General features: G+C 48.6%; 1 protein-coding gene across 4 annotated transcripts in view; it reads left to right on the plus strand.

Moving 5' to 3' along the window:
- Wscd2 (WSC domain sialate O sulfotransferase 2) overlaps positions 1 to 26,417 on the plus strand; it is a 112,286-nt gene that overhangs the window by 53,875 nt on the left and 31,994 nt on the right. For 3 of the 4 annotated variants that reach the window (XM_021257317.2, XM_004843620.3, XM_087198438.1), the window contains exons 2-4: positions 7,902 to 8,811; positions 17,755 to 17,869; positions 22,027 to 22,211. In XM_021257317.2, the coding sequence (XP_021112976.2) occupies positions 8,433 to 8,811; positions 17,755 to 17,869; positions 22,027 to 22,211 (679 nt within the window). In that variant the 5' untranslated portion in view covers positions 7,902 to 8,432. Of the gene's footprint in view, positions 1 to 2,845; positions 3,485 to 7,901; positions 8,812 to 17,754; positions 17,870 to 22,026; positions 22,212 to 26,417 lie in introns of those variants that run through there. The other variant, XM_021257316.2, reaches the window with a different exon arrangement.

Genomic DNA, 26,417 nt, shown 5'->3' on the forward strand with positions numbered 1-26,417 from the left:
AATGGTTGTGTCAAGCTTAGCATATGTTTAGGACTAAAGGCTCTGGAACAAGACTGCCTGGGTGTGAACCCTGTAATCCTGTCCTCCTACTTGCTAGATGTGACCTCGCGCAGATGACTTAACCTTCCTGAACTTCAGTTTCCTCATCTGAAAAATTAGCCCAACAAATGGGATCTTTCTCATGAGATTATTGTAAGAATTTAATTATTATCTAAAACAATGCCATATACACAGTAGGTGCTCAGTAAATATTAGTTCACACAGTTTTTAGGGAGCTATGTATTTTAAACACAGTAGCCCATTCAGCCCTTCTACCCTCCCAGTTCAGCAAAGTGGACGGATCCTACTTTGCTGGCAGGGAAACTGAGTCACAGAGAGGCCACTTGCTGAAGATCATACACCTGCACGGAGGAGCCAAGGCAGGTGCAGATGCAGGCATGCCTGACCCCTGCCTTGACTCTTCCCACATCACTTCCCTTCCTGATCACTGTGGCTCAATTGCACTCCTTGCAACAAGTGACAGAAGCCATAAAGTTTGCCTGTGGAGCAAAAGGACTGGAGTCATTATCCAGGGAAACAACATTTTAATATTTATTTATAATGGGCACCATATGCTCCTTCTGATTTTTTTATTTAATTACATCATGGCAGATGGCTGGGTGTTAAAGGCCATTAAGCTAATGGCGCTCTGCCTTCCCATTTATTTTCTTGAGATTTGGGGAAGATGAATGGAAATGGATGAGGATGACAGGCTGTGAGCACAGGGTGGTAGCAGCTGAGTCCCTTTCCTGGGAACAGAGGGAAGTGGGGACTCCTGGACTCTTCCTGGGGCGATGGGGTGGCTGTGTGTATGCTCAGGACCTGGGGACAGTTGCCTGTGCCTCAGTGAGCAGAGCTGGTGATGCTGCAGTCCCAAGCACTCAGCCCAGGAGGTCGTCTGTAGGTACAGATGTAACCTGCAGGTTTGCCCAGGAAGCAGAGACGGAGGAAGCCCACCTGTCCATCTCGGTGCAGGGTCTAAACCACAGCACACCGAAGAGTGGAGGAGAGTGTCCTAAAGCACCCCCACCTCTGTGGGGTGTAAAGGCCTTCTTCAGAGTGAGCCAGTTAACACAGTTAGGGTTCCTTAAAGACCACAAGTAAAAGCCAGCAGTTCGTCATCTATAATGGCATTTCTCCCGGCCTCCCCACCCCAGTATTGAGGATTGAGTCCCGAACCTTCACACTGAGCCACACCCCCATCCCCTTTTCATGTTTATTTTGAGACAGGGTCTGGCTAAGCCACTAAGTTGCCCAGGCTGGGCTCACACTTGTGATCCTCCTGCCTCGGGCTCCCAGAGTGCTGGGGTCACAGGCGGGGGCCGCCACACTTGGCTAGAATGGCATTTCTTCTCAAGCTCTTTCACTGCACCTTTCACTTGTCAAATAGCTGGCCCCAGAAACAAGAGGAATGAGAAGAAACTTTGACAAAAGGAACTGGGGGTCCACCTCCCTGGAGAAAATGTGTTTGAGGGGTGGTCCTCTATGTCTCCACACACAGGAAGGATGGAATTCCACTGAGAGATGCAGTCATTAAGAGAGGGGGCCGGCAGTCCTGCTGGTCTGCTCAGCACCTTCCACTGCATCCCATCCTTGAGACTCAGGAAGTTTTGCACATCAGTTCACGCCCTGCCTCTTGCCAGCTTGTCCTTAATCTCTCAGAGCCTTAACATCCTCCTCTGTAAAATGGACATTGGTGTGTCTATGCTTCATTGTTGAGAAAGTCTACATTGTCTTCCTAGAATCTTGATCCTAGCATGACTTGCGCATAAGGAGAGAAAATTGGAAATATTTCACCTATATAGCAGTAAGGGAAAGATCATATAAACCATGGTCTACTCCAGATACCACTGGAAAGTGGGAGATAAAGAGCACACTGACTTCTGCCCTTACCAGAGCAGGGAAACCAGACAGGCAGGAAAGATATAATGCAGGGTGTGTTACTGAGTCAGCTGATACTGAGGGTAACAGAGGCTAAATCCCACTGGGGAAACTCAAAGAGTTATGCCAACTGAGGGGAGAGGGAGCTGGGGTGTTTAGCACTGGCTCCTTCAGGTACCAGCTGGGGCTTCATCCAAACAAAGGTTAAGTCCCTAGCGGTGCTGGCACACAGAAATAGAGAGCGTCCAAGGTGTTGGAGAAAGCCCAGGGGCAAAGGGACACAGACAGGGGCACTGGGAAATCTGTCTGTGGGTGGGGTGGGCCCAGCCCCTGTACCAGGTTGGCAAAATGGAAAGGTGACACCACTGAGTGGATGAAGAGCAACAGCAGTGCTCAGACTCTGCTGCAGGAGCCATGTCTGTAGCCACTTTGGAAAACAAGATCGAAGTTCTTAGGACTGTCTGAAGATGCTCATCGGGAAGACCTAGCAAGTTCCCTCCCAGGCCTCTATACACCCTACGTTAATTCTTGCACACACATTTCAGGAGAGAGGTCCAAGAATTTCGCGGCAACTGGTGAGGGGAATCCATTCCACCCAAGCCACTGAGCTGACGATTAGTGACAGAGAAGCTCCGTGAAGGAATAGTGGGTCCTTAAACCAGCAAAAAAGGGGTGCTGGGCCGACCTGACCACGTGTATTCTCAATAAATTATTATAACAAAGGATACACCTAACATATATTAAGACATTGTATATATTGACTTATTTACTTCTCACATCAACAACATGTGATAAATGCCATTATTTCCTCATTCCAGAAGGGAAACTGAGGTACAGAGAGGTTAGTAGTCACCTCACAAGATTATGATGAGGACTAAACAGCACAATGGTAATAAGGTACGTAGCACAGTGCCTGCCACATAGTAAGCACTTAACAGTGATTTCTGGTATTTTGTATTATTAGGTTAAGATGCAGATTTCACGTCTAGCATAGGCTTCCCTGTTTCCTGGGGGTTCCCCAGTTCCTCGGGGGGCCTCCTACCCAGCCCTGTGAAGACGGCAAACCTTTGCAAATCAGGTTTCTTGAGAGCCGTTTCTTGGCCAAACTTGGGTGGTCAGAGGGTCAACTGGTCCCTGGACTTGCCCAGTTCTTCCAGCCTGCTTCTGTCCCCCATATCAAGCTAGGGGGCTTCCATCTGGACCTGCCTCTCCCTCTCCATGAATCTGGAAGGGGAAACCCTTTTCACTCCTTGGAGAGAAGGCACAGGGCAGGTTGTGCATCTTGTTTCCCCGTCCTACAGGACAGCTCTACCCCACCCATCTTTTTCTTGGCAGCTCAACCCCAGAGGTTCATTTTGGTGCTAAAAATAGTCTGAGATTCCTGCTGGAAACACAACCTCAGTAACGAAGGCTGCCATCCCACAAAGGAGCCCTCAGCCTGGTCCCTGCAGATGCTCTGCTAACCCTTGGAGGGAGGCTGGGTCGAGGACATCCCTGCATTCAACAGATGGGGACACTGAGGCTCGGGGAGCCTGGTATGAAGCGAGGACGGATGACCGTCTTGGTGAGTGGTGACGCCAGCCCTGTGGATTGTCTGGTCCCTGCCCAGGACCGTTTTCTGCTTGGCTCACTTTGCAGAGAGAAAGCTGCAGCCCAGAGGGCCAGCAGCACCCATCTGATGGGGGAAGAGGGTGCTGATGTGGTCATGATCCCCACATGTTCTGAGCTAACGGACGTGCAGAAGGAAGGGGCTGGCTGAAGGCCAACCTGTCTGTGGAGTGGGGAGACCTACCAGGCTGGCCTCACACACTGTGGGGATGCAGGGACATGTGAGAACATGTCTGTAAAGCCTGTACAGGCAGGTCCTGCCATGGAGCAGGTGTTCAACAAATGGCAGCTAGTAAGAGGTAGAGGTTTGGAGAGACAGAGATGGAGAGACAGGAGAGAGAATGGCTGATGGATGGGGAGGCAGAGAAGTACTGGCGGCAAGGGACTATCACTCAGCAGGGATCCCAGAACCACTCGGCTGTGAATAACGCAAGTTACTGCCTTCACAGAGCCCTGAATTTGCAGCCCCCCAAGGCCATAGCCTGGTTGTGTTGGCTCTCGGCCTGAAGCTGTGGCTGTAGACTTAGGCGCCCCCTAGGGGCCGGTCCATCTCTTCTCACTCATCTCATCTACCAGTGCTTGGGAGAAAGTGGCGCCGGTACAGACACCATGGCCCACAGGGGACTCAGATTCCAGGGCGCTTGTCCTCCTAGGATGTTGTGGGTGGCTCAGGTCGGCACCTTCCCTCCTGGGAAGGGGATGGAGCTCCGAACGTGGGTGTGAACTCAGCCTCTCCTGCCTGTCCCTCTCACCACGGGTTCCCTTCCCATCCCACATCACCAAAGCCCGGTCTCTATCTGCTCCCTGCCAGCTGCTAATGAGCTCAGTATCCTCTCAAAGCCCATCTGGCACCCACTTAGATGGAAGAGGTGATGAAGTATGAAAGAACAAGAAAGGAGCAACAAAGGAGGATGAGACCCAGAAATATCCCCTGAGAGGCAAGGCGCCACAGGGAACCCATGGTGCAGGCTTTGCATCTCCACGGCAGCCCTCAGGCTGATGCGGCAGGGGTTTTAACACGTTCTCACCAGCTTGAACCACCAGCGGTACGTGCATGAGTGTCCAGGGGCAGTCATGTATGTACCATGGTGGTTCAGAGCCACCTATCAGTGAGACATATGAATTGTGGCCCCATCATGAAGAAGTTAAGGCTGCTGTCATTAATGGTGAGAGGGGAGGGTGGGTGAGAGCTTTCCTTGAGTATTTCCTCCATGCCGGCATCCTGGCTACAACAATGTCACCCTCAGGGAGGGCGGGTATTCTTAGCCCACATCACAGGTGAGGTACCTGAGTGTTGGTGAAGAGTTTTGCCCCAGTCACCCGCTTGTTGGGTGGAAGAGGCAAGATTTGAACCCAGATCAGTGTGTGTCCACAGCACATGCTCCAGCCTAAATGTCTGTAGAAGTGAGGGCACCTTATGAGGGCTGTTGGCTTTTTCTCATCCTGGCATATGTGTGCATGATGTACATGGAATACCATGGGGCACAGCCCACGGCCAGGGTGCTTTCAAGCTGAAAAGAGGCTGCTCTTCATGTGTCGGTGTGGCTATAAACTTCAGTGGATTCCACAAATGCTGTTGGAACACAGTTCAGACTCCTGAGCTCAGTATCAAGGCCCCTTGTGGTCTGGCTCCTGCCCTCTATGTGTGCTGTCCCTTCTCCCCAGACTATCCTTCTGGTGCTCCTTCATCCATAGAACTTTTGCTCCTTTTGCAAGACCTTTCAAGTCAAAGATACTTCCTGGGGAAGCTGTCTTTGATCCCCCAGGCAAGGGTAGATCCTCCCTGCCTCAGCTCCCACCTTCCAAGTCTTCCCACACCAGAGTCCACAACCTTCTGAAATTTTAAGCCAAAGTCCGAAAGCTGAAGTGTAAAGGCTCTTTTCTGGGTATATGTATGTAGTTGTCATCATTCTCAAGAGACACAGAATGGGGGCATGGTTAGTAATATGGCTTTGAAGTTGGGTGGTCCTAGATTCACAGCCCAGCTGCCATTTACCAGCTGTGTGATTTTGAACAAGTTACTTAATCTTTCTGATACTCATTTCACAACTCTAAGATAGATACGAGTCTCCCTTGCAGAATTGTAATGAGAAGAATATCAGAGTATGTATGTGTAGAGAAAAAACAGTCTGGCCTATGTTAAATGCTCAATAAACATTACTAATTTGGGTCTGTATCATGTGTACACACATACACACACATGTGTCTACTACAGGATTTATCATTACCTATGTAGTATAGTTAATGTTTAAACTGCTTTCTCCCTTCATTGACTCTCAATTCTCAGAAAGTGGAAATTCTGAATTATTTATTCCTGCATTCCTAGCACATGCATAGTAGACAATCAGTGGGTTTTTAAGTGAATGGAAGAGTAGGTGGATACCTGGATTAGTAGGGAGTTGCATGGATGGATGGACTGTATACTTCAGAGGGATGGATGGACATAGATGGATGGATGACTTATTAAGTAGACAAATAAGAGATCTGATGGATGAAAACAGATACAAGGATGGAAGGATGGATGGATGAAAGACAAGTGGGTGGATGGGTGGATGGATGGATGGTTTGACTCCTCAGGAGCATGGATTTTTGCCTGTTTTGTTCACTATTCCAAATGCCTATGAGGTGACTGGTGCTCAGTAATTAGTTCCTGAATAAATAGGATTCGAGACCCTAAACCACAGTTAAAATCCCAGGGTATTATCTGAATGAGGAGGAGCTGTCAGAATTCACATCATCCACTGTCAACATTTGAATCTCATTGCCTTGGCTAAGATTGTCGTGGTGCCCCCTCCTGGTAGCAATATGAAACAACATGGTCCCAATGGAGTTTCTCTGTTTTCTAATTTACATTCTATTTTCCTCCTGATCCTGAGCATTTACTCACGAAGCAGTGGTTATTAACCCTCTGTGCTTATCACTGTTATCTGAGGGCACTCTGTGATGCCTGTAGGTTTCTGCTTCAACCAGAGATACTGGTTAGAGAAGGCAGAGATCTTCCTTCATGTTTACCAAGTGCTCAGGGGCTTCTGAATCAGAGCTTCTTTAGACTATCATCCCAGAAATCCTGACAGAGGGAGAGCCACTTCCAGAAACTGGGACACAGTGGAGATAGTATACTGCTTCATGTCTCTAATTCCCAAGTGATGTTCAGACTATGTGGAAGAAAGGCAGAATCAAAAAGGCAGTGGTCAAGAGCAGTGCTTTGGGATTCGGGCCATTCTGGCTTCACATCCCAGCTTGACCATTGACCAGTTCTGTAACATCATTGTTCTCCTCTGTAAAATACGGAAGTAGTTACCTCCCATAGGAATGAAGAGAAGAATAAGGGAGGCAATACTTGGAGAGGGCATAAAACAAAGCTGGGCATGCAGTAAGCACTCAATAAATACTGAATGAATGACTGCATTGCTAAATAATCCTGCATCCTTTCATTTCTCTTTTCTTCCTTGGATGGAAGAGAGAGCCCATGGACTTGATTTCTGCCAGTAGAATGTGAGCCCTGTGAGAAAAGGAATATTGTCTCTGGCTCCGTGCTTCATCTCCAGTACCTAGGACAGTTACTAGGACAGTACCTGGTACATACTAGTTCTCATGAAATGTTTTTGGTTTTTTTGGGGGGGGGGGCGGGTTATGAATGCATTTGGGCAGATTGAGAATCCACCAAGCCTGAAGGTAACTCCACATGGACCTAGGAACTGCTTTTTGGACTTAAGGAGATCAGTGTTTACTTAACAAATATGTAGGAAATGCAGAGCAATGTACATCTGGCTCTCCATATCTGCAGGTTCTGCATTTCCAGATTCAACCAACAATAGATCAAAAATACTCAGAAAATGTTGTATCTGTACTGAACATATGCACTTTTTCTTCTCAATAAAACCATACAGCACAGCAGCTATTTACACAACATGATTGTATTTGATACTATAGACAATCTAGAGGTGATTTAAAGTATATGGGAGGACACCATTAAGTTCTATGAAAATACCATACCAGTTTATAGAAGGGATGTAAGCATCTGTGGGTTTAGGTAGCCACGGAGGGTCCTGGAACAAATTGCCATGGGTACCAGCTTTAAACCACCACCCCATAAGGACTTGCTCTTGGCCGAGATGGAGTTTGTACCAAAACTGGGGCCCTGGAGGATTCAAGCTCCCCCAACCCATTCCTGTCTGCTTTAAAGGGAAGGCAGTGCTCTGAAGGCTCAGGCTGGGGCTCTCAGCTCTGCTGCTGAGCTGCTTTGTGCTGTTGGCAATCTCCTCCCCTTTCTGAGGCGCTGACTCCTCCCTTGAGGATGCTCAAGACGCCTTTAAAAAGACCAGTGCCTCAGGGAGGGGCTCAGTGAGGGCCTTATCTGTGGTATTTTGCAGGTGGCAGCCCTGTGCCCTGATGCTTGACTGGATGGAGATCATCAGCTTCTGTTCCCGGAAGGTGGACACTCGGAGCTTTGCCCCCAGCTGTGGGCAAGGCCAGAGTCAAGGCCCTCAGTGAACATTCTGCTCCGACAGGCCTTCGGAGCCGAGCTGAGGAAGGGAAAAGAGCGACTTGTGGCGGCTGCTAACCCCTGGACCCCTTTCCAATGACTATTTTTGGAGTTCTTTGGGACCTGTCTGAGGTGAAGAACAAGATGTAGGAAAATGGAACTACCTGCCATGTGTCCCCTTTCTTGGCCCCAGGAAACTCACCTAGACTTTGGGAGGCCACTGAGCCCTGTCCTCATTTCTCTTGGCCTCAGCCAAGCGCTGGACCTGCCCTTGCCCTCTGGCCTCTGCGCTGCCCTGTGCAGAGGGAGTGAGTCTGGGGACCCCCAAGGGTTCCATCTTTAAGGGAAGCTTGGGGAACCAGGCCTCCCCCCGCCCCTCCCCACCCTGCCAGCCCAGCCAGTCCGGAATGATCCCGCTATGGCCAAGCTCTGGTTCAAATTCCAGCGGTACTTCCGCAGGAAACCCGTGCGCTTCTTTACCTTCCTGGCTCTCTACCTGACGGCCGGGAGCCTCGTGTTCCTGCACTCTGGCTTCGTGGGTCAGCCCGCGGTCTCCCAGAACCAGGCCAACCCTGCCGCGGGAGGTCCGGCCGAGGGCGCTGAGCTGCCCTTCCTGGGAGACTTGCACCTGGCCAGAGGCTTCCGCGACGCGGGTGAAGCCTTAAGTATTGCCCGCAGGTACGGACCCTCGTTCAAGGGCAAGGACTCCAGCGAGAGAGCCAAGCTGGGCGACTACGGTGGGGCCTGGAGCCGTGCCCTCAAGGGGAGGGTCGTCCGGGAGAAGGAGGAGGAGCGAGGTAAGGGCGGGAGGACCGCCAAGAGGGGCTGAAGGGACCAAGGAGGAACAGCGATGGTATCGTAACAGCTGCCAGTTTTCAGCATTTTTGTGTGATCAAAATATATGGTGAATATTTAAATTAAAATTTTTTTCTATCACAGTAAAAGACACGTTGCCATGAACCCCCCCCAAATATGCCCCCTGGCTCTGAACACAAGCATCCCATCATTCTTGCCGCTTTCTGAAGCAGTTCTGGAAGTCCTCTTTCGTGAGTGTCTTCACACGGTGTGATAAAAAATAAATGCAGTGAATGTTGGTATGAGCACCGCTGAACAGAAAGGCAGGCTTGTAGAAATATTATGGTGTGTCCTCATCCACCTTACTCACCAGATCTGGCACCTTCACACAACTTCAGGCTCTTCCCCATGGTCAGAATGACCGGGAAAAGTAAACATTTTGAATCTGTCCAGGACATTGAGGCAGCCAGGACTGCACAAGTAAAGCCACTCACAAAAGAGGACTCCCAAACTGCTTCAGAAAGGGACAAGAATGGAGAGATAAGTGTGTTCAAAGCAAGAGGGAATATTTTGAGGAGAACTAATAGCAGTGTGTCTTTTACTGTAATGGGTATTGAAAATTTAAACATGTGCCATTTTTGGAGCCAGCTGTCATAGAGTTACAGCTACACATATGTAGCAGATTTCATTTGCAGCCCCAGCCACTGGGGAGAAAACTTGAAGCTCAAAGAAATTAAGTAGCTTGCACAAGGTCACATAGCACATCAGTAGGCAAGTTTGGATTTGAACTCCACATCTGTTAGGGTTCAAAGCTTGCCTCCTACCCCTGAAGCCCTTTTCACTCCATATTAAATACACATGAAAATACAAACAGCCAGCATTCGCTGGGCCCTTCAGGCACAGATAATGTTGTAAGCATTTTGTGTGTATTGAATTGTTAACTAACCCTATGCATTACTGTAACCATTCCCATTTTTAAAGATGAGGAAATGGGGTCACCATAATTACATGGTTAGTATGTGGCAGGGCTTGGAGTCTGCCAGACTGACTCGTGGTGCACCACACTGGTCCCTTGCTGATGGTTCTTGGGGGACATCATTGCCCTGGGTGTATTTCACTACATTTTCTCAGCCTTTCATGGTCAAAAAGGGCTTTCCATTGATTATCACTAAATTTCATGGCCTTGAACAAAGCATTTACCATCATGTGCCCAGTGAGCAGATGTAGATATTGAAGCTTGAACAGTGGAGATGCTGGGTCCAGGCCCCATGCTGGACAGAGGCAGTGCTGGAGTTGAAATCAGAACCGTCTGGCCGGAATGCTTGGCTCTCTATGACAGCATCCTTGAATCTGCTGCATCTGCCTATGCTGGGGAAGAATCCACAATCTCTGCCATCCGTGAGATTCACATGGATGAACACTTTGGGGACACAGGCAGATGGGATGGGAGAGTCTGATCAAGGCGGAGGGAAATCCTTCCAGTTTTTGTGTTCTACTCTAATTCAATTCACAAAAAAAATCCCTTCCCCATTGAGGCATTAATGGAAGGAACTTGTCCACAGGAGCATGTTTCCCAGTCCTACCCTGGGCTCAGGAACCATCCAGAAAACCCTACCCCTCTCCTCTTGGGAATTTCTCCTCTGTGCTCCCTGTCATGGTCTTTACATGAACAGTAATTGCCTGTGCTTGGCTAGATTCCCTACAGAATGTAAAGTTGATACACACAAAATAATAACATCTCCCATTTGTTGCAAGAATTAAATACAGTCAGGGTTCTATATCTGTTTTATACCCTCAAATTCAACCAACCATAGATAGAAAACATTTGGGAGAAAAGTTGTGCTGAACATTGTACAAATTTTTCTTGTCATTATTCCTAAACGATATAGTATGACAACAATTTCCGTAGCATTGCCATGGTATTAGGTCCCATAAGTAATCTAGAAATGATGTAAATATACACAGGGATGTGTGTCTGTTATATGCAAATGTTACACCATTGTACATAAGGATCATGAGCATCAATGGATTTTGGTTTCCTTAGGGGTCCTGGAACCCAGAGGCTGTTTTGCAGCTATTACTGCTAATGACAATAATTGCCATTTTTTGAGCCCCTACTTCATGGCAGTCACTATTCCTATTGCTTTTCACAAAATGATATATGTAAAGTGCTTATCACACCTTCTATTTTATTATAGATCATTGAAGAGTTGCTGTCATTAGTAGTAGTAGTTAATGGCTACTGAATGGTCATCATGGACTATGCCATGTTATAAGTGTTTCATTGCTTCGATAGTTAGAGACTCTTTTTATCCCATTTCACAAGTAGTAAAACTGAAACTCAGGGATAATTCACTTACCCAGAATTAGACATGTAGATAGTAGAAAAACAGGTTTAAAATAAGATCTGTTTAATTCCGAAGCTTGTGATCCTTCTTTTATACCACTCTAATCCCCCCTACTCCCAGACCTGCAATCACATTTTATGAAATGGAAAGAGAAAAGACAGAGAACATAATAAAGTAGCCCTGACTCAGGGCTCTCAGTTGGCAGCCTTTGGAGTCAGGGATTGTTATTAAGAAGACACAAATACAGCCTGTCCTTGATGAACTTATTCAAGAGTTCAGCGAGGAAAGACAACATATTACATTAACACTAATAAAAATGAAATGCTTCTCTGACTTGATGCTAAATACGTTTGGCTTTCTCCTAAGCCTGCAAGGGCTCTGCTGTATGTGTTGATGTAAGCTGCAGAAAATTCAGAGCCCATCACAGGCTAGGAGCGGGAGGGAAGGGCTGGGTTGGCACTGGGCAGGAAGTCTGAATCCCCAGGTGCAAACGAACCTACGAATGTGCCAGACACCTCACCCACCCTTGTAAGAGCCTTGCTGAGCAGCCAAATCAGGTTCAAATCCCAGTCCTACAATTTGCTGCCTGTGCAGCCTGGGACAGGTCCATTCCTCTCTGAGAGTCTCCTCTTAGGCATAGAGAGTATTTAACATCAGATGGCTGTTATGATGCTCATGCAGATAAATTCTTGAAGTGGCAGGCACTTTTCAGAGCACTGTGCATTGATGACTTCTTGAATCTCCATAGAAGTCTAATGCAGTAAACTGATAGTAACTCCATCTGATGGGGGGGTGGGGGCAGGGAACTTAGGTACAGAGAGGTTTAGCAGTTTGCCCAGGGCTCTCCAGCTGGGGAACCTGGGTGGTCTGAGTCTACACCACATCACCTGCTTGTTGCTCAGACTCTGGCCCACACTAAACACTGAATATATGCCAGCTGTACTGCTAACACTTTCATCTCACAGGGGAAACAGGGATGCACTGAAGTGATGTGATTTACCTGACATCACACAACTTGTCTGGGGCGGGGCCAGGGCAGGGCCAGGAACCAAACCCAGGTTGATTTCAAAGCCTGCGCTGTCTCCATGTCCCTCAGATTACAGAGGGTCTGCTCTGAGTTGGGGACTGTGCACCCCTACCCTCTCTTCAGCCCCATAACATGTAAGAATTATTGAGCCTCATTTCAAAGATGAAGAAACAGAGGCTCAGAGAGGTTAAATTACTTGCCCAATGTCACACAGCTTGGAGGCAAAACAGACTCCAACCCAGCTCTGTCTAAGTTCAAAGCTCTTATTCTTAACCACTGAGCTATAGAGTCTCTTCTTAAGAATATACAATCCCTGGCTCCTTTCATTCGCTTAGTCATTCATTCATCCCTGTTTGTCACCCACTTATAATGATTCAAGCCCAGTTTTCCTTCTGAGGTTTATTCTCAGTCCTGGCGTGGGGGAGGGGGAGATAAGTAAGTAAGAAGATAAATTGTATTTTCAAAATATCTTCTTTTCCTAATGAGCAAAGTCATATATGTGTGCACAGCATAGAAAAAATAGAGTGACAGAAACAAGATGGTACACAATCCTACCATCCATCCACAGGCATGGCCATGCTACCGGCGTATCACCTGTCTGCCCTTCTCCTCTGTGTGGGATCTCCAGGGCATATATTTTGTATATAGTGTTTCCTGGTTTCTCCATTACTTCCCCGTTTTATTTTATTAACACGTCTTCTACACTGAGTCACAATTATATCTAATTTGAAAAAAGAGTAGTGGACAGTCCTGGGAAAGCCATTGAGAAGAGAGTTATGATGGGAGAAACTTCTGGAGTGCCCAGGGAGGGCCCCATCATCCCCTGCTGGCTTCCTGGGGAGCATCATGAGGCTCAGCCTGTAGGACCCCTAGCCTTGACCAGAGTGAATGGGGTGTCCCTCTGCCCCAGGGACACCTGCATATGGGCAGAAACGCTACCACCTGCACAAGGAAACCCAGACAGCACCAGTGGTCATCTTGAGGGACCCCTTCCAGGATGATGGGGAATCTCCACAGTAGAATAAGTATTTCCTGAGTTTCTAAACTGAGCCAGGATCTGTGTTTGGCTCAGTATATAGATCCACCTCACTTGATGGCACTCTTAACAATAGCCTTATATATGTTTTCTACAGTTGCTGCAACAAAGTTCCACAGACTAGAGGGCCTAAAGCACAGAGGCTTCCCCTGTCATGCTTCTGAAGGCTGGAATTCCAAAATCAAGGCATCAGTGGGGCCCCTCACTGTAGGAGGCTCTAAAGGGGAATCTGTTCAGTGCCTACCTCCTGATAATTAGTGTCACAGCAAACCTTGGCATTCCTGGGCTTGCAGCTGCCCTGCTCCTGTCTCTGCTTCCTTTTTTGCAAGGTGGCCTCTTGCACCTCTGTCTCAGCATGTGGCCATCCTCTGACAGAGCTACCAGTAATAATGAATGGATTGGGGCCCATTCTGCTCCAGTTTGGCCTCATGACCTAGTTACATGTACAGTGACTCTATTTCACCTAAGACAAAATTCTGAAATTCTGGAGCTTAGGACTTCAACATATCTTTTCTTGGGATAGGGGGAGGATGATTCAACTTATAATCCCCCTAGTCCAATTTTTTGTTTTCACTTCTCAGGTGGGAAAATCATGTTTCCTAGAGCTTGAATAAACCAGGCACGGTGGCATGGGCATTCTGGGAGACTGAGTCAGGAGGGGTACAAGGTTGAGCTCAGCCTGTGAAACTACCCTGTCTCAAAATAAAAAATAAAAAGAGGCTGGGAAGGAGCTCAGTGCGAAGGCCCTGGGTTCAATCTCCAGTACTAAAAAAAAAGAGAGAGAGAGAGAAGAGCTTGAGTCATATTTTGAGACCACTACAGTGCCATACTTAGGATTTGAACCCAGCTCTGGTGGCTTCCTCCAATACCAAAGGGATGCCTCTTGCTGTAAATCTAGTCACAAACAATAAGTCAGTGACATACAAATTAGTTTGTGTTAAGCTGCCTTTTTAACAAATGGCCTCTATCAGAGACAGCAAAATTTCACAAAAAGATTAATTGAGGCAAAAGGAAAAAGGAGAAAAACCCACACCACCAGGAAGGTGCTTTGTATGCTGGTTTCTGGGCTTTAGATAAATAGCTGAGCCTAGGCGACTTTGCTATTTCAGCAGTCTCTGGGTCGCCGTGGAGACGAGCTGATAGATTGTGTGAACTTGGCTATTAATCCGCCCTCGAGTGGCCTGTGGTTCTGTCCCTGCTTTACGTAGTTGACTTCTCACTGTCTTCAAGACATTCTGCGACCGCAGCAGGATTTGGAGATCAAGCCCCTAGGAAGGGCAGAAGAGGGTGGTAGTGGACTGGCCATACCCACACCGATGAGCTCAGCAAGATGCTAAAACTAGCACCGGGTTGCTGCTGCTGTGTGGGTTGCAGCCTGCACTAAAGGCCAGCAGGGAAGGGGTCACCAGGGCTTTCCTGGGACAAGTAGGAAACATGCTCAATATTTATATTCTGACTGCAGAGCTCAGCCCATTCATCAGGTTGTGATGTGTCAAATGCCCATGTTGCTCAAAGCATTAATGAAGGACTGTGTGTCATCCTATCCCTCCTGCTGACAGGTAAGGAAACTGAGAGTCACTTGTTCATTCACGTCTCTGGGCACCTGTTGTGTGGGACATCTCAGCCTGGTGGAGGGTAAGGATGGAAGTAGTACAGCATTTAAAATCCCAGGCACTGGGGAAGATAGACCTATGGCTAAATCCTGGCTCTTCTCCCAAGGGTCCCTGCAGGGTGAGTCTGTGGAAGGTGGAGACACTGCCTCCTGAGCCATGGCTTGGTATGGTACAGGGGAAGCAGTAGCTCTGGAACAGACAGTCCTCAGTGTGGATTTGATCTCAGACTCTCACTCCTGGGTGGACTCTGTTACTTCACTTGAGTCCCATATTGGTCAGTGCCTTCCTGGTGGCAAGGGATATAAAAACCAACTTGAGCTACCTTCAGCTAAAAAGGAGACTTTATGACATCTCCCCCAGCCCATCTCTGCTTGTCTTTGCCTTAGCTTGCTCTCCTACACAGAGTGATGTTGGTGCCAGGGATTGTGGCTGCTGGTAGCTCTGGGATTTTAGAATCCAGCATCATCACCCAGGAGATGCAGATGTCTTTCTCCTGCTTCAATCCTAAGAACCCAATGAATGGGTCATGTGCCCTTCCCTGGAGCAAGTGTTGTGGTGGGTGGAGTGATTGACCCTCCCTGCCAAAGTCAGTGTATCTTATGGTCAGGCAGGTAAGGTCTGCTGGTAGAAAAACAGGGAGAGGGGTACTTGGAGCAGAAGTAAGTACCTACCACAGTCCACCTCTTATGCCACAGAGACCATTCCAGTGTACCTACCTGCACGTAAGTGTGCTTATTCCCATAACTATATTATAAAAATCTTAACTTTTAGCATCATTGCTCCACAGGCAGCCAAATGCACCTACTCTCCTCCTAAGGTGAGACTGCCCAAAGTCGTGTTGCATCCAGCTACAGGCCCAGTGTGACGGGGGCAGGAGCATCCCTTCTTACAGGTCTTACAGTAGCTCTTTATGATCTTCAAACCTGTGGGTTTGAAAGGAGAAAAACTTTCCAAGTGTGAAATGATTGGACAACAGACTTTGGCTTAAACTTGAAGTGAGATACTTGCAAGACCTCAGAACTTGGGAAAATTACATGGCTTCTCATGTCATTTAGAAAAGGGAACATAGAAGTAACGTGAGTAATTACCAATCCAAGCACACACCACAGACTCAAACTAAGATTCACTGTTAAGGCTGACAGTTGGAAGAGTCATGACAATCAGTTTCTTCATCTATAAAACGGGTTTATAAGAAGCTAGTGAAGACTAAAATTTTTTAATGGGGTAGGGCTGGGGGTGTGAGTCAGTGTCAGAGCACTTGCTTATCATGCACAGGACCCTGGGTTCAATCTGCAGTACTGCAAACAAAACAAAACAGGGACATGGCCCGTCCTAAAATAGATAGCACGTGGTAGATCCCCAATACACAATAGTTTTGTTCTCTCTTTCTCTCTCATGCAATGTGTTGATTTGATGACAAATATCTCAGGTTGGCAAAATAAACCAGCCTCTCTCCCCTCTGTCTTTTCCTCCCTTCTCCACTCTCCCTCCCTCTATTTTTCCCTCTCTCCCATGCCTTTCTCCTCCAGCCCCTCCCACCATGCACCTTGGGCTCTTTGTCCTCTAGTGAGCGCCTGAGCTAATGTGAGTGTGAAGCCCTCCCTGACATGCCTGTGAAGCTCTCTCTCCCAGCTCAGCTTGGGTGGACCAGCACCCACCCGAATCAAGGGCTGGGATCTGGGCTAGTTGAGGCATGTGTCGTAGAGCAAGCACAAAGCTAATTCACAGCCCACCAGCCCCAGAGCTGTCACTGTCTGATGAGCCTGCTCCAGGGGTGCAAAGTTCCCTGTAAAGATGGACAGTTCTCAGTGAAGGAAATCACTGCCATCTTTTGAAAGAAACCTAAGGTAGCCAGGTCAAGACCAGTCTCCAGCAGGGCGGATGACCCCCATACGTAGCAGGGCAGTGCCAAGGGGCACAATGTTTCAGCCATGAGGTTGCCTCCTCTGCAGGATCCTGCTCCCTACGAAAGGAAATGGGCAGCAGCAGGTGACTGGCAGCGTGTAGTATTTTCCTCAGTCATTCTCTATGAGGTCCATTTGAATCTAAGGGCTGGCTGGATCCACAACCAACCCCCCATTACTTCTAGTGGAGTAGTGGGAAGAGCTGGGTGAGGGTCCTACAAACCTGAATTAAAGTGTGCTCACCCACCAATGAGCTGCATGTCTCAGGCAGGCCACTCCACCTTTCTGGCCCTCTAAGTAAAGAACATGAAGGTGCCAGTGTTCCTGCTTCACATGGCGCTTTACAAACGTCTCCTGGTTCAAGAAACAAGCTGTTTAGAACATGCCCTCTGGACCCAGATTGCTTGGGTCCAGTTCTACCTTCCCGTGTAAAGCTGTGACCCTTGTGCAAGGGACTTAACCCCTCTGGGTCTTAGTTTCTCCTTCTGGACAGAAGGGGAGTAATATTCTCATAGGGTCATTATGACGATTCCATGAGCCATTGTGTATAAAGTACTTGCTAAAGTGTATAACCAGATAATAATAAGGGTTTAAAGAATAAATGGGAAAAGACTTTACACAAACTGTAAGGTGTTATCTTGTGTATTTACCAGGAAGTACTTTAAGAAAACTAAGTGTATGGTTTGTGACTGGATTTGTATTTGAAACCCATTGGCTTGGGTTCCTGGGTACTCACTTGTCACAAGAAAACCCCTAGTGGTTGGGTGGAGCCCTGTCCACAGAAGGGTGGGCCACAGACTCTGTAGACTGACCAGGAGTGGGAAGGACCCTCCTGTGGACAGGGCTCCACCTTGCCAATGCCCATAACCTTCGGTCTCCCATTCTTCCCAGAGGCAGAAATTGGTACCGGAAGCTCAACAAGGCCACTGGCCAACAGCCAGAGCACACAGAGGCTTCCTCCTGTAACCCTGTCAGCTTTGTCCCCAGCCACATCTGACTTTTCTCCTTTCCCCAAAGCCAAGTACATCGGCTGCTACCTGGATGACACCCAGAGTCGGGCCCTGAGAGGTGTATCCTTTTTTGACTACAAAAAGATGACCATCTTCCGTTGCCAGGACAACTGTGCAGAAAGGTAGGGCCCTGATACCCCCTGACTGGTCCATCCAACCCCTTCCTCCTCAGGGTCCTACCACGATGTTCTCCGTCTTGCTGTGGGGGGCTGTGTCAGAGGATGACCCCTGACCATGAGGAAATGGTGATGCAAGGGTGTGTGTGTGTGTGTGTGTGTGTGTGTGTAAATTTACTTACATTTGCTTGAGCAAGATTGTTCAAGAATTGGTCGGTGGGAGTTTGTGATAGTGCAACTATGTGAAATTTGTGTGTGTGTATGCACACGCGGGCCTGGGAGTGAGTTTGTGGTATACAGTGTGTAGGACAGCTGGTTATGTTTGTGAGCCTAACACCAATCCTTGATGATCTTTCAGTAATTGTGGTGGTGTGCGGAGGAGTCTTTGTGAATATGTGTGTGAGGTTCCAGAATTGTGCTTGTACGTGCAGGTAGCTGATTGCATTGCTGAATGTGCAGCACTGCACTGACAATGTGCAGAGTTATCAGCAACTGCACACAACTTGCAAAGGCATGATCGAGTGTGCATGTGTCTCCTGGGCAAGTGTAAACATGAGACTTGTGGGACGTCTGTGTGGAGGAAGAAACAGGGGCTTGGGTGTAGCGAATATCTCATGGTCTCTGAGCACAGAGAGCCCTTGATTTTCTCCCAAAGAGAAACACTCTCTTATACAGACAGGGTTTCCAGTCTAAGAGGATATGGTTTTGAATAGAACATGCTCTGGTGCAGGTGGGATGGAGTTGACTTCTCAAGAGTGGATGAGTCCCCAAAGGGTTGGTGATCAGGGTCCCTGGGGTGCTGTGGGGCTGAGCTGACCTCCTCTATTTACCTCCGGGGTCCTTTGACCTATGGCAGCTCTTGAAGAGGCTTCTGATTGCAGACTCCAGCCAGCTGGCTCTGGTGGTCGCAAGCTCTGCTGACCTCAGCTGCATGGCTGGTGTGGAAATGGGCAAGCGAGTGGCCACTGAGGAACGTTTCCTCCTGTCTCTGATTAGGAAACACTCACTGATCAGCTGCCTGAGGAGCCCACCACTGAGGTCCTGAGCCCAGGACCCTCTCCAACTAGGGAAGGACCACAAGTCCTTGATGATGTGGATTTATTAATTAATTTGCCAAATCATGGGGAGACAGAGATGGATTCCACACAGCCCCTCTCCTCATGGAGCTTACAGCCTGAAAGGGAAGACAGACAAGTGATCAGAAAGGACCATAGGGGAGAGAAGAGTGGATACAAGATTCTCACAGAGATGGTAATGCAGAAGAGGTCTCACCTGTTGAGTGCTGGAAAGGACTTCTCAGAAGTGGTAGCAATGAAGTGTTGGAAGCAGGGCACGGGGACACATACTTGTAATCCAGCACTCCTGGAGGCTGAGACAGGAGGATAGCAAGTTCAAGCCAGCCTGGGCAACTTAGCAAGACCCTGCCTCAAAATTTAAAAAGAAAAGAAAAAACGGGGGGCTGGGAATGTAGCTCAGTGCAAAGGCCCTAAATTCAATTCCTTGTGCTGGAAAAAAGAAGAAGGAAGGAAGAAAGGGTTGGAGCTACTCAAGCAGTTCCACTCAGTTCAGCAAGTACTGATTGGCTGTCCAAGTATCCTGGAGATGAAGGGGTGAGGGAGCCGCAGCCCTGCCCTCGGGTATGAGCAGGCTTGGGCCAGAGAACAGTAACAGCTTACACTTTGGCAGCACTTGCTGTGTGTGAGCTCTGTTCTAAGCACTCTGCAAATATCAAGTCTTTAATCTCACAAGGCCCCTATGAGGCAGGAATAGTATAAACCACACTCCACAGCTGAGGAAACTGGGGCATGGAGACATTTGGCTCGATGGGTGCACTGAGCAGAAAATGCGATACAGAAGCAGGGGAGTCATGAAGGTGGAAGAAATACAGGGCTCCCCATGGAGGGTTCAGGACAAATTACAAAAGTGAGGCTGAGCTGGGTTTTGAAGAATGAATAGGAGTTTTATAGGTAGTCACAGCAGGATGTGTGGAAGGAAACATCGCATCTTGAAGCAGGAATCAGAATGGGGGGTGCCTAGGCCTGCTCCTTTTATTTTTTGGATACCCGGGATCAAATTCTGGTACCTTCCATTTTTGAGGCAGGTGGCGGAACCACTGAGCTAAATCCTTGGCCCCTCGGCCTGCTCCTTTTATAACAGTCCTCTCACAGGAAGCACCAAGGGTTGCATGGGCAGTACCGTAATCTCTTTCACTGTCTTGCCTCCCAGTGACCCAAGGGCTTTCTACTAGGCTCACCTCTTAAAGGTTTCACACTACCCTGAGACCCAGCTTTTAACATGTGGGCCCTTGGGGAACACTCAAAGCCTATCCAAACCATAGCACCTCAGTAAGTACAAACCATCTGTGTTAGTCAGTTTTCCATAACTATAATAAAATACCCAAGGCTCATAGACACCAAAGGTTTATTTGGCTCACAGGTTCAGAGTTTCCACAATGGATTTTCCCCATTGTTTGGGCCCATGGTGAGGCAGTGCATCATGGTGGGAGCATGTGGTAGAGCAAAATTTCTTACCTGTGGGCCAAGGAACAAGAGAAAAAGAGAAAGGGGCTAGGGTCCCCCAGGCCCTTCAATCTCACACTCCCCCAGTTGCCTAAGGATGGCCCTGCAGCTTCCACCTTTTTTTTTTTTTTTCTTTTGAGACAGGGTCTTGCTATGTAGTTCAGGCTGGCCTTGAACTCACTGTGTACCCCAGGCTGTCCCCAAACTCACAGCAATCCTCCTGCCTCAGCCTCCCGAGTTGTGGGATAACAGGCATGCACCACCACACCCAGCTGGTCCCACCTTTTAAAGGTTCTACCACTTCTAGGTAGCAACACTCTGAGGACCAAGCTCCAAGACTCCAGTATGAGCCTTTGAGAGACACTCAAGATACAAACTACAGCACCTTTCTTCTATCTTCTATTCATCAGCAGTCACTAAGTTCAGCCCAATCTCAAAGCAGAGGAGTGATGTAAATTCCACTCCTTCCAGGAAGGGGTGCCCACGATTTGGTGAACACATTTTGGAAGCACCGTCCTCCTGATCCACGACATCTTCCAGCCTGCTTGCTCTTTCCCTGGCCCAGAAACTGTCAAACCCTGTCCTGCATGGGTTTCCCTGCCTCTGCTCTCCACCTCCGAGAACCAGGGGTGAAAGAGAAAGAGAGACTGCGGCAGGCAGGTGGAGGAGCCTGGCTGAGCCCCAGGATTTTGCTGGGAGTCAGATACCAAGATGCTCAGATCGCCTGTGCTTCCCTGGCTGCATGTTCCTGGGGGAGCAGGTAGGTAGGTAGAACAATGTCACCTGCCACCCCACGGCATGTAGAGGCTGAGTCAGCCCCTCCAGCCAGCACACTGCCATCCAGAGTGAGATGCAAGCTGACAGTCCCCACTGGGGGCTTCATGGGACCTGTGGTTTGCAGGCTGCTCCCTGAAGAGTCCTCTGGAGAATGTCCCAGAGGCTGCGCTGGATGAAAGAACCCTGCGGGGTTTGCCTTATCCTCTCTCTCCATCCTCACCCAGTGCCTGAGCAAGCAGAGCTCTCCATTTGTTTACAGACCGAGTATCTACTGAGAGCCTTTTTAGGAAATGATTCCATGACTATGAAAAAAATAGCTGATAACCTTACAGTCCTGGATTTTTGTGTTTTAGAGGAAGGAATTTCTTACTTGGCTGCCTAGGTGAGCTCAGCCGGCCATCCCCCACAGGGCCAGGAGAGTTCCTCCCTCCTCCCCTTCTCCAAGGACCTGGAGGCATCATTCCTGGGTGATGTTTCCTGGAATAAAGAGGCTGGGCCTTGTCTCATGTCTCCTATAGGGAGCAGCCGAGGGGCCAGTGGGATGGGGGTCCACGGGATCTGGTGTGTGTGTGTGTGCGTGTGTGTGCGTGCGCGCGTGTGTGCTGGGTGTTGGGGCATGTGCGGGCGGGTACGAATGTGGCCGTGGTGTGCCCCTGTGGGTCGGCTGTAGGGTGTGTGACCCCTCAGGCAGAGGTGAGGGCAGGTGGCTGGTCCCTGGGGTGTTCTGCTCCCCCCGGGTCTCCCTGTCTCCACCCAGGGCCGGTCTCTTGGCCTGCCGCCCCCGTCTGTGGTCTCTGCTCAGCGCGTCTCCCCATCCCCTTGGGCTCCAAGCCGGCACCTGCCCTGCCTGACAGCGGCCTCCCCCAGGGGTTACCTGTACGCCGGGCTGGAGTTCGGTGCGGAGTGCTACTGCGGCCACAAGATCCAGGCGTCCAACGCGAGCGAGGCGGAGTGCGACATGGAGTGCAAGGGCGAGCGTGGCGGTGTGTGCGGCGGGGCCAGGCGCCTGTCCGTTTACCGGCTGCAGCTGGCCCAGGAGGCGGCCCGCAGGTGTACGTGAGTTGGCCCTGGCCCCACCGCAGTGGCTCTCAGCCCCAGTCTCTGCCCTGCGCCTTCCCTGGCTTCTGTCCCTCCAAGGCCCCACTGTCCCTCTCCAGCCTTGTCCCCAAGGCCAACCTCGGCCCCAGCAACTTCCACGCCCACTGCCCTGTTCCCTCTTGCCTCCTACACCAGCTGCACCCCACTTTCTCACCCATCTTCTGGCTTCTGAAGCTGGGTTGGAGCCTGAACTGTGCCTGTTCGTCCTACTTTTCCCAGAGCAGACGGTCTCTAATGACAAGGACAGTGATGACATTGGCAGCTATGACACTGACAGGACAACCCTGTCCTACGGACTAGCGTGTCTGATCTTCACAGTGGTCCTCAAAATGGGCACTAGTCTTTACTCGTTCCCATTTTACAGATGGGGAAAGTGAGTCTCAGGGACAACTCTTCAGGGCTTTGTTGGGCTTCTTGGTTTGAGCCTTATAAAAACTCTCTGGTTTCCATACTCAGGAAAGGAGGAGGTGGAAGGAGAGGACAGGGATCATTGTCCCGTCATTGTCCCCTTCCTGAAGTGGGGGAGGCTTGGGGTACAGCTCAGTGGCAGAGCAGTAGCCTAGTATGCAAGAAGCCCTGGGTTCCTCCTCCAGCACAGGATAGATAGATAGATAGATCCAACAGCTCCGAGAGGAGACGGGTGTTTAATAACAGCTTGTGACAGACAGTCCGTCAAGACTCTGCTGTATGCCATATATTGTATGAAGCCAAGCACATGCCCAATTTCACTTACATTCCCTACTCCTTTTCAGGTAATTGCCATTGTTAGTCATCCCCATTTACAATGAGGAGACTGAGGGTTAATAAATTTAAGTCAATTTGCCAAAGGTCACACAGTCTAATTTTGTGCACTGACAATCCCCGTGCTGGCTTTATATTACCATCTTCAGAGGGGGATTTCTTGGTTGTCACCCAGTGTGATTCCAGGTGACTTTCTGACCTATGAGAAGAACCAGTGAGCTGGTAAGGGCTGGAGACCTGGGCTTTCTGGAGATCACCCCACCTTCAACCACTGCGGTCAGTGGGAGGCAATAACAGACATCAGAATACTTCTCTAACCCTCTGGCCAGTGATTCTCCAATTTGTGTGTGCCTGGCATTCCCCAGAGGAGTCTTGCTTGAGTGTAGTCTGGCTCAACAAGTCCATGAGAGTCTGCATTTCTAAAGAGTTCCCAGATGATTCCAGCTGCTGACCCATGGACCCTACTTTGAATAATGAGACTAAATCCCTATGTTCTCTTGCCTAGAATATAGTTCTGTCCACATAGGTCAATTTGCAGAAAGTTAACACCTGTTTGCGGAGCAAGGGTTCTTCTGTGTGAATTTCATTATTTATAAAAATTCATTGCTTGATACTATATGCAATGTTTTCAATCCCACATTTCTGAAGCCCTATCTAAACTTTGCTCTGCAGTAAATAGAGTGGAGTATGCAATTAATTTGCAAGCTTGCCAGTTTCTAAAAACAGAAGTACCATCTACCTCCCCCATGGTCACCTCAGTTCAGGTCTTAAGGCCTGGCTGGCTGAGGGCAGAGGCAGTGTGTGAATCCAGGCTGGAGAGTGTCCACACAGTGGGTTTCTGGTTCAGCTATTAGTGTAATGAGTTTTTAACTTGATGCCAGATTTATCATCCTCACAACCAATCCCCTTTGTGCCAATATTCAAGTTATTTTAAGGGTGACTCTTTGACCTTCTGAAAAGATGGCCTCAAAGTCAGAGGGGTTCAGAGGGAAAGCTGCTGCTGCTGCTAAAATATGCTGTAGATGAGGCAGAGACAGATAACCACGTTTGGGTTGTATATGTCATCAGCCAGACATCCCTTTGGTTAATGTTCAGATGGGTGGAAAAAATAGGCCTTCTCTCTCTCTCTCTCTCTCTCTCTCTCTCCCTCTCCCTCTCTCTCCCCTAGACATGCACACAATTGTGACCACCAATATAAGTATAATGGTACTTTCATGGACCATCAGATACTGTTCAATTAGCTCAAATATATAAGCCTCAACACATACATGGAAATCTCTTTCAATAGGTGGGTTTTGCCTGTGCTGCAATGGGATGGCTGGGTGGCTGCTGGGAGCCAGCAGAGATGCTGCTGGTAGAACTGCCCTGGATGGGGTTTTACACCATCTGAGAAAAACATTTGTGTATTATGTCCAAGAAGACACTCTTTTCTCCTAGGAATGGAGTCCTAGTTTCTGTTAGATCACCGCAGTGGCTCTGATTTGTTATTGAACTAGGGTTGAAGCCTGGGCACGTGCAGCTAGATGCTAAAGGAAAATCTAAGCCATATGAACCTTGAGGCCACCATGGCTGAGATTAGAGTGGAAGCAGCATGGGTGAGAAGGCAGATGCTGGGCGATACGTCCAATTGGGACTCCTGGGAGCTTTTACTGGGCCAGGACACTTGTGGACTAGGTATGGAGAGGCTCAGTGGGGAGTAAAGCATAGCTCCTGTCCTCAAGGAAGTCACCATCTGGTGAACAACAGACCCAATATGGAAGAGGTCAACCACGGAAGATAGAAACAGAGAACTGTACAGGCTCTGTCTGCAGAAGCCAAAGAGAAGCATTTGAGCTGAATCTTATTCTAAAGAGATTTCATATGAATAGGAAAGCCGTGTATTCCAACCATGGGCAAAAATCCAGAGATAGCCAAGGTGATGGGCTGAATGCTATGTTGGAACACCTTCCTGATTGGTGTCTCCATTTCACACATGCAGAAACTGAGGCACAGAGAGCAGAAGTGGCTAATTCGAACAACCCCAGGGGAAGGCTTATAGAGGAGGAAACATTTGATGAAGACTTTGAAAGATACATAAGATCTTATGGTGGAGAAGGGAGGATATCCAGACCCAAGACAAGTCACCAGGGAATGGGAGAGAAATATGGGCAATGGGGTTGAGTATGCAGCAATCTCTATGTAATTCAGGAAATGATTGTCAGGCATGACTTCCAGTGCCTTGGTGCCTCTTCTGGACTGAGCCTGGGCTGGGACCCAGATTTCTGACTCCCATCCTGGGTGCCCACTCACTACAGCATTGTAAATACCCAACTCCTTGATTTGGATTCAGAACTCCATCTCTTCTGTTTTTCGGGGGTGCCTTAGTTCCAACTTAAGTCCTTTTTCCCTGACCCATCTCTCCTTTTGCTTTGTTTCCTGACTCTGAACAATACAAAATCTTTAATGCCTTTTCTCTGCCTCAGTGGCACCCTTGACCCTCATGCACAGAAGGATACCTTCCAAGTCACTTGTACATGTCCCTAGTATGTGCTACATCAGGCAGAGAAATGAGTAAACACGCCAAGAAACAGATAGGGTGGAAATCAGATCCCATTTGTAGAGTTATTAGTTGGTATTAACTCTGTCTCCTAATGGTATTTCCCTGTGCAGTGGTACAGAACTCGTTCTGATTGGCAAGAACCAAAGGAGGCTTATTATCTCCCAAGCACTACACTGATTTGGGCATCTGCTTGGTGCAGGGAGCCAGCTGACGTGTTTCAGAGGTGACAGGTTGCTTCTACAGTAGCAAAAGCATTACAAGGTCGGCAGAGTAAATATCTAGAGGCACCCTGCTATTCTGCCTTGACACAGACTCTGGGGCATGTGGACTCTGTGCTCTTGTTACAAAAGAACCAAGAAATGGACTTCCTCCCTAGTTGGGTTTTATTTTTCAAGCCAGTTTGCTAACTGTGTCAGCAAGTAGAGTTCTCCTCCCAGAGGAGACTTCATAGGCTGTTGCAAGGAATTCCATTTGCCTAAAAGGGTCTTGCAAGATTTGGGCTACAAGGTTCATTAGAAATATGCAGACGCTGGGGATTTAGCTCACTGGTTCTGGCGCCTGCCTTGTAAGAGCAAGGTCCAGGGTTCGATTCCCGGTACTAAAAAAAAACAAAACAAAACACTAATTTGCAGAGAACTACATTGGTCTGGTGAGTGGGTGGCTGTCCGTGGTGCTGACCGCCTGTTACTGAAGCTGAAACCCTGCTGCTGTACAACAGCCTCTCCCAAGGCTCAGAACGTTTTTCCTCTTGCTATTTGTCAACATTCACCGTGATGAAGGTATTCACGGCTTACACTATCACTGAAAAACAGACACTCGACTTGTGCTTCACCACGTACATGGTGGGTTTTGTGTACTTGAAAGTTAGAATTTTGTGCGA

Source organism: Heterocephalus glaber, unplaced genomic scaffold (genome assembly GCF_053883595.1).
Source record: "Heterocephalus glaber isolate CG9 unplaced genomic scaffold, H.glaber_assembly_v1.0 deba00001687, whole genome shotgun sequence".
Taxonomy (NCBI): domain Eukaryota; kingdom Metazoa; phylum Chordata; class Mammalia; order Rodentia; family Bathyergidae; genus Heterocephalus; species Heterocephalus glaber.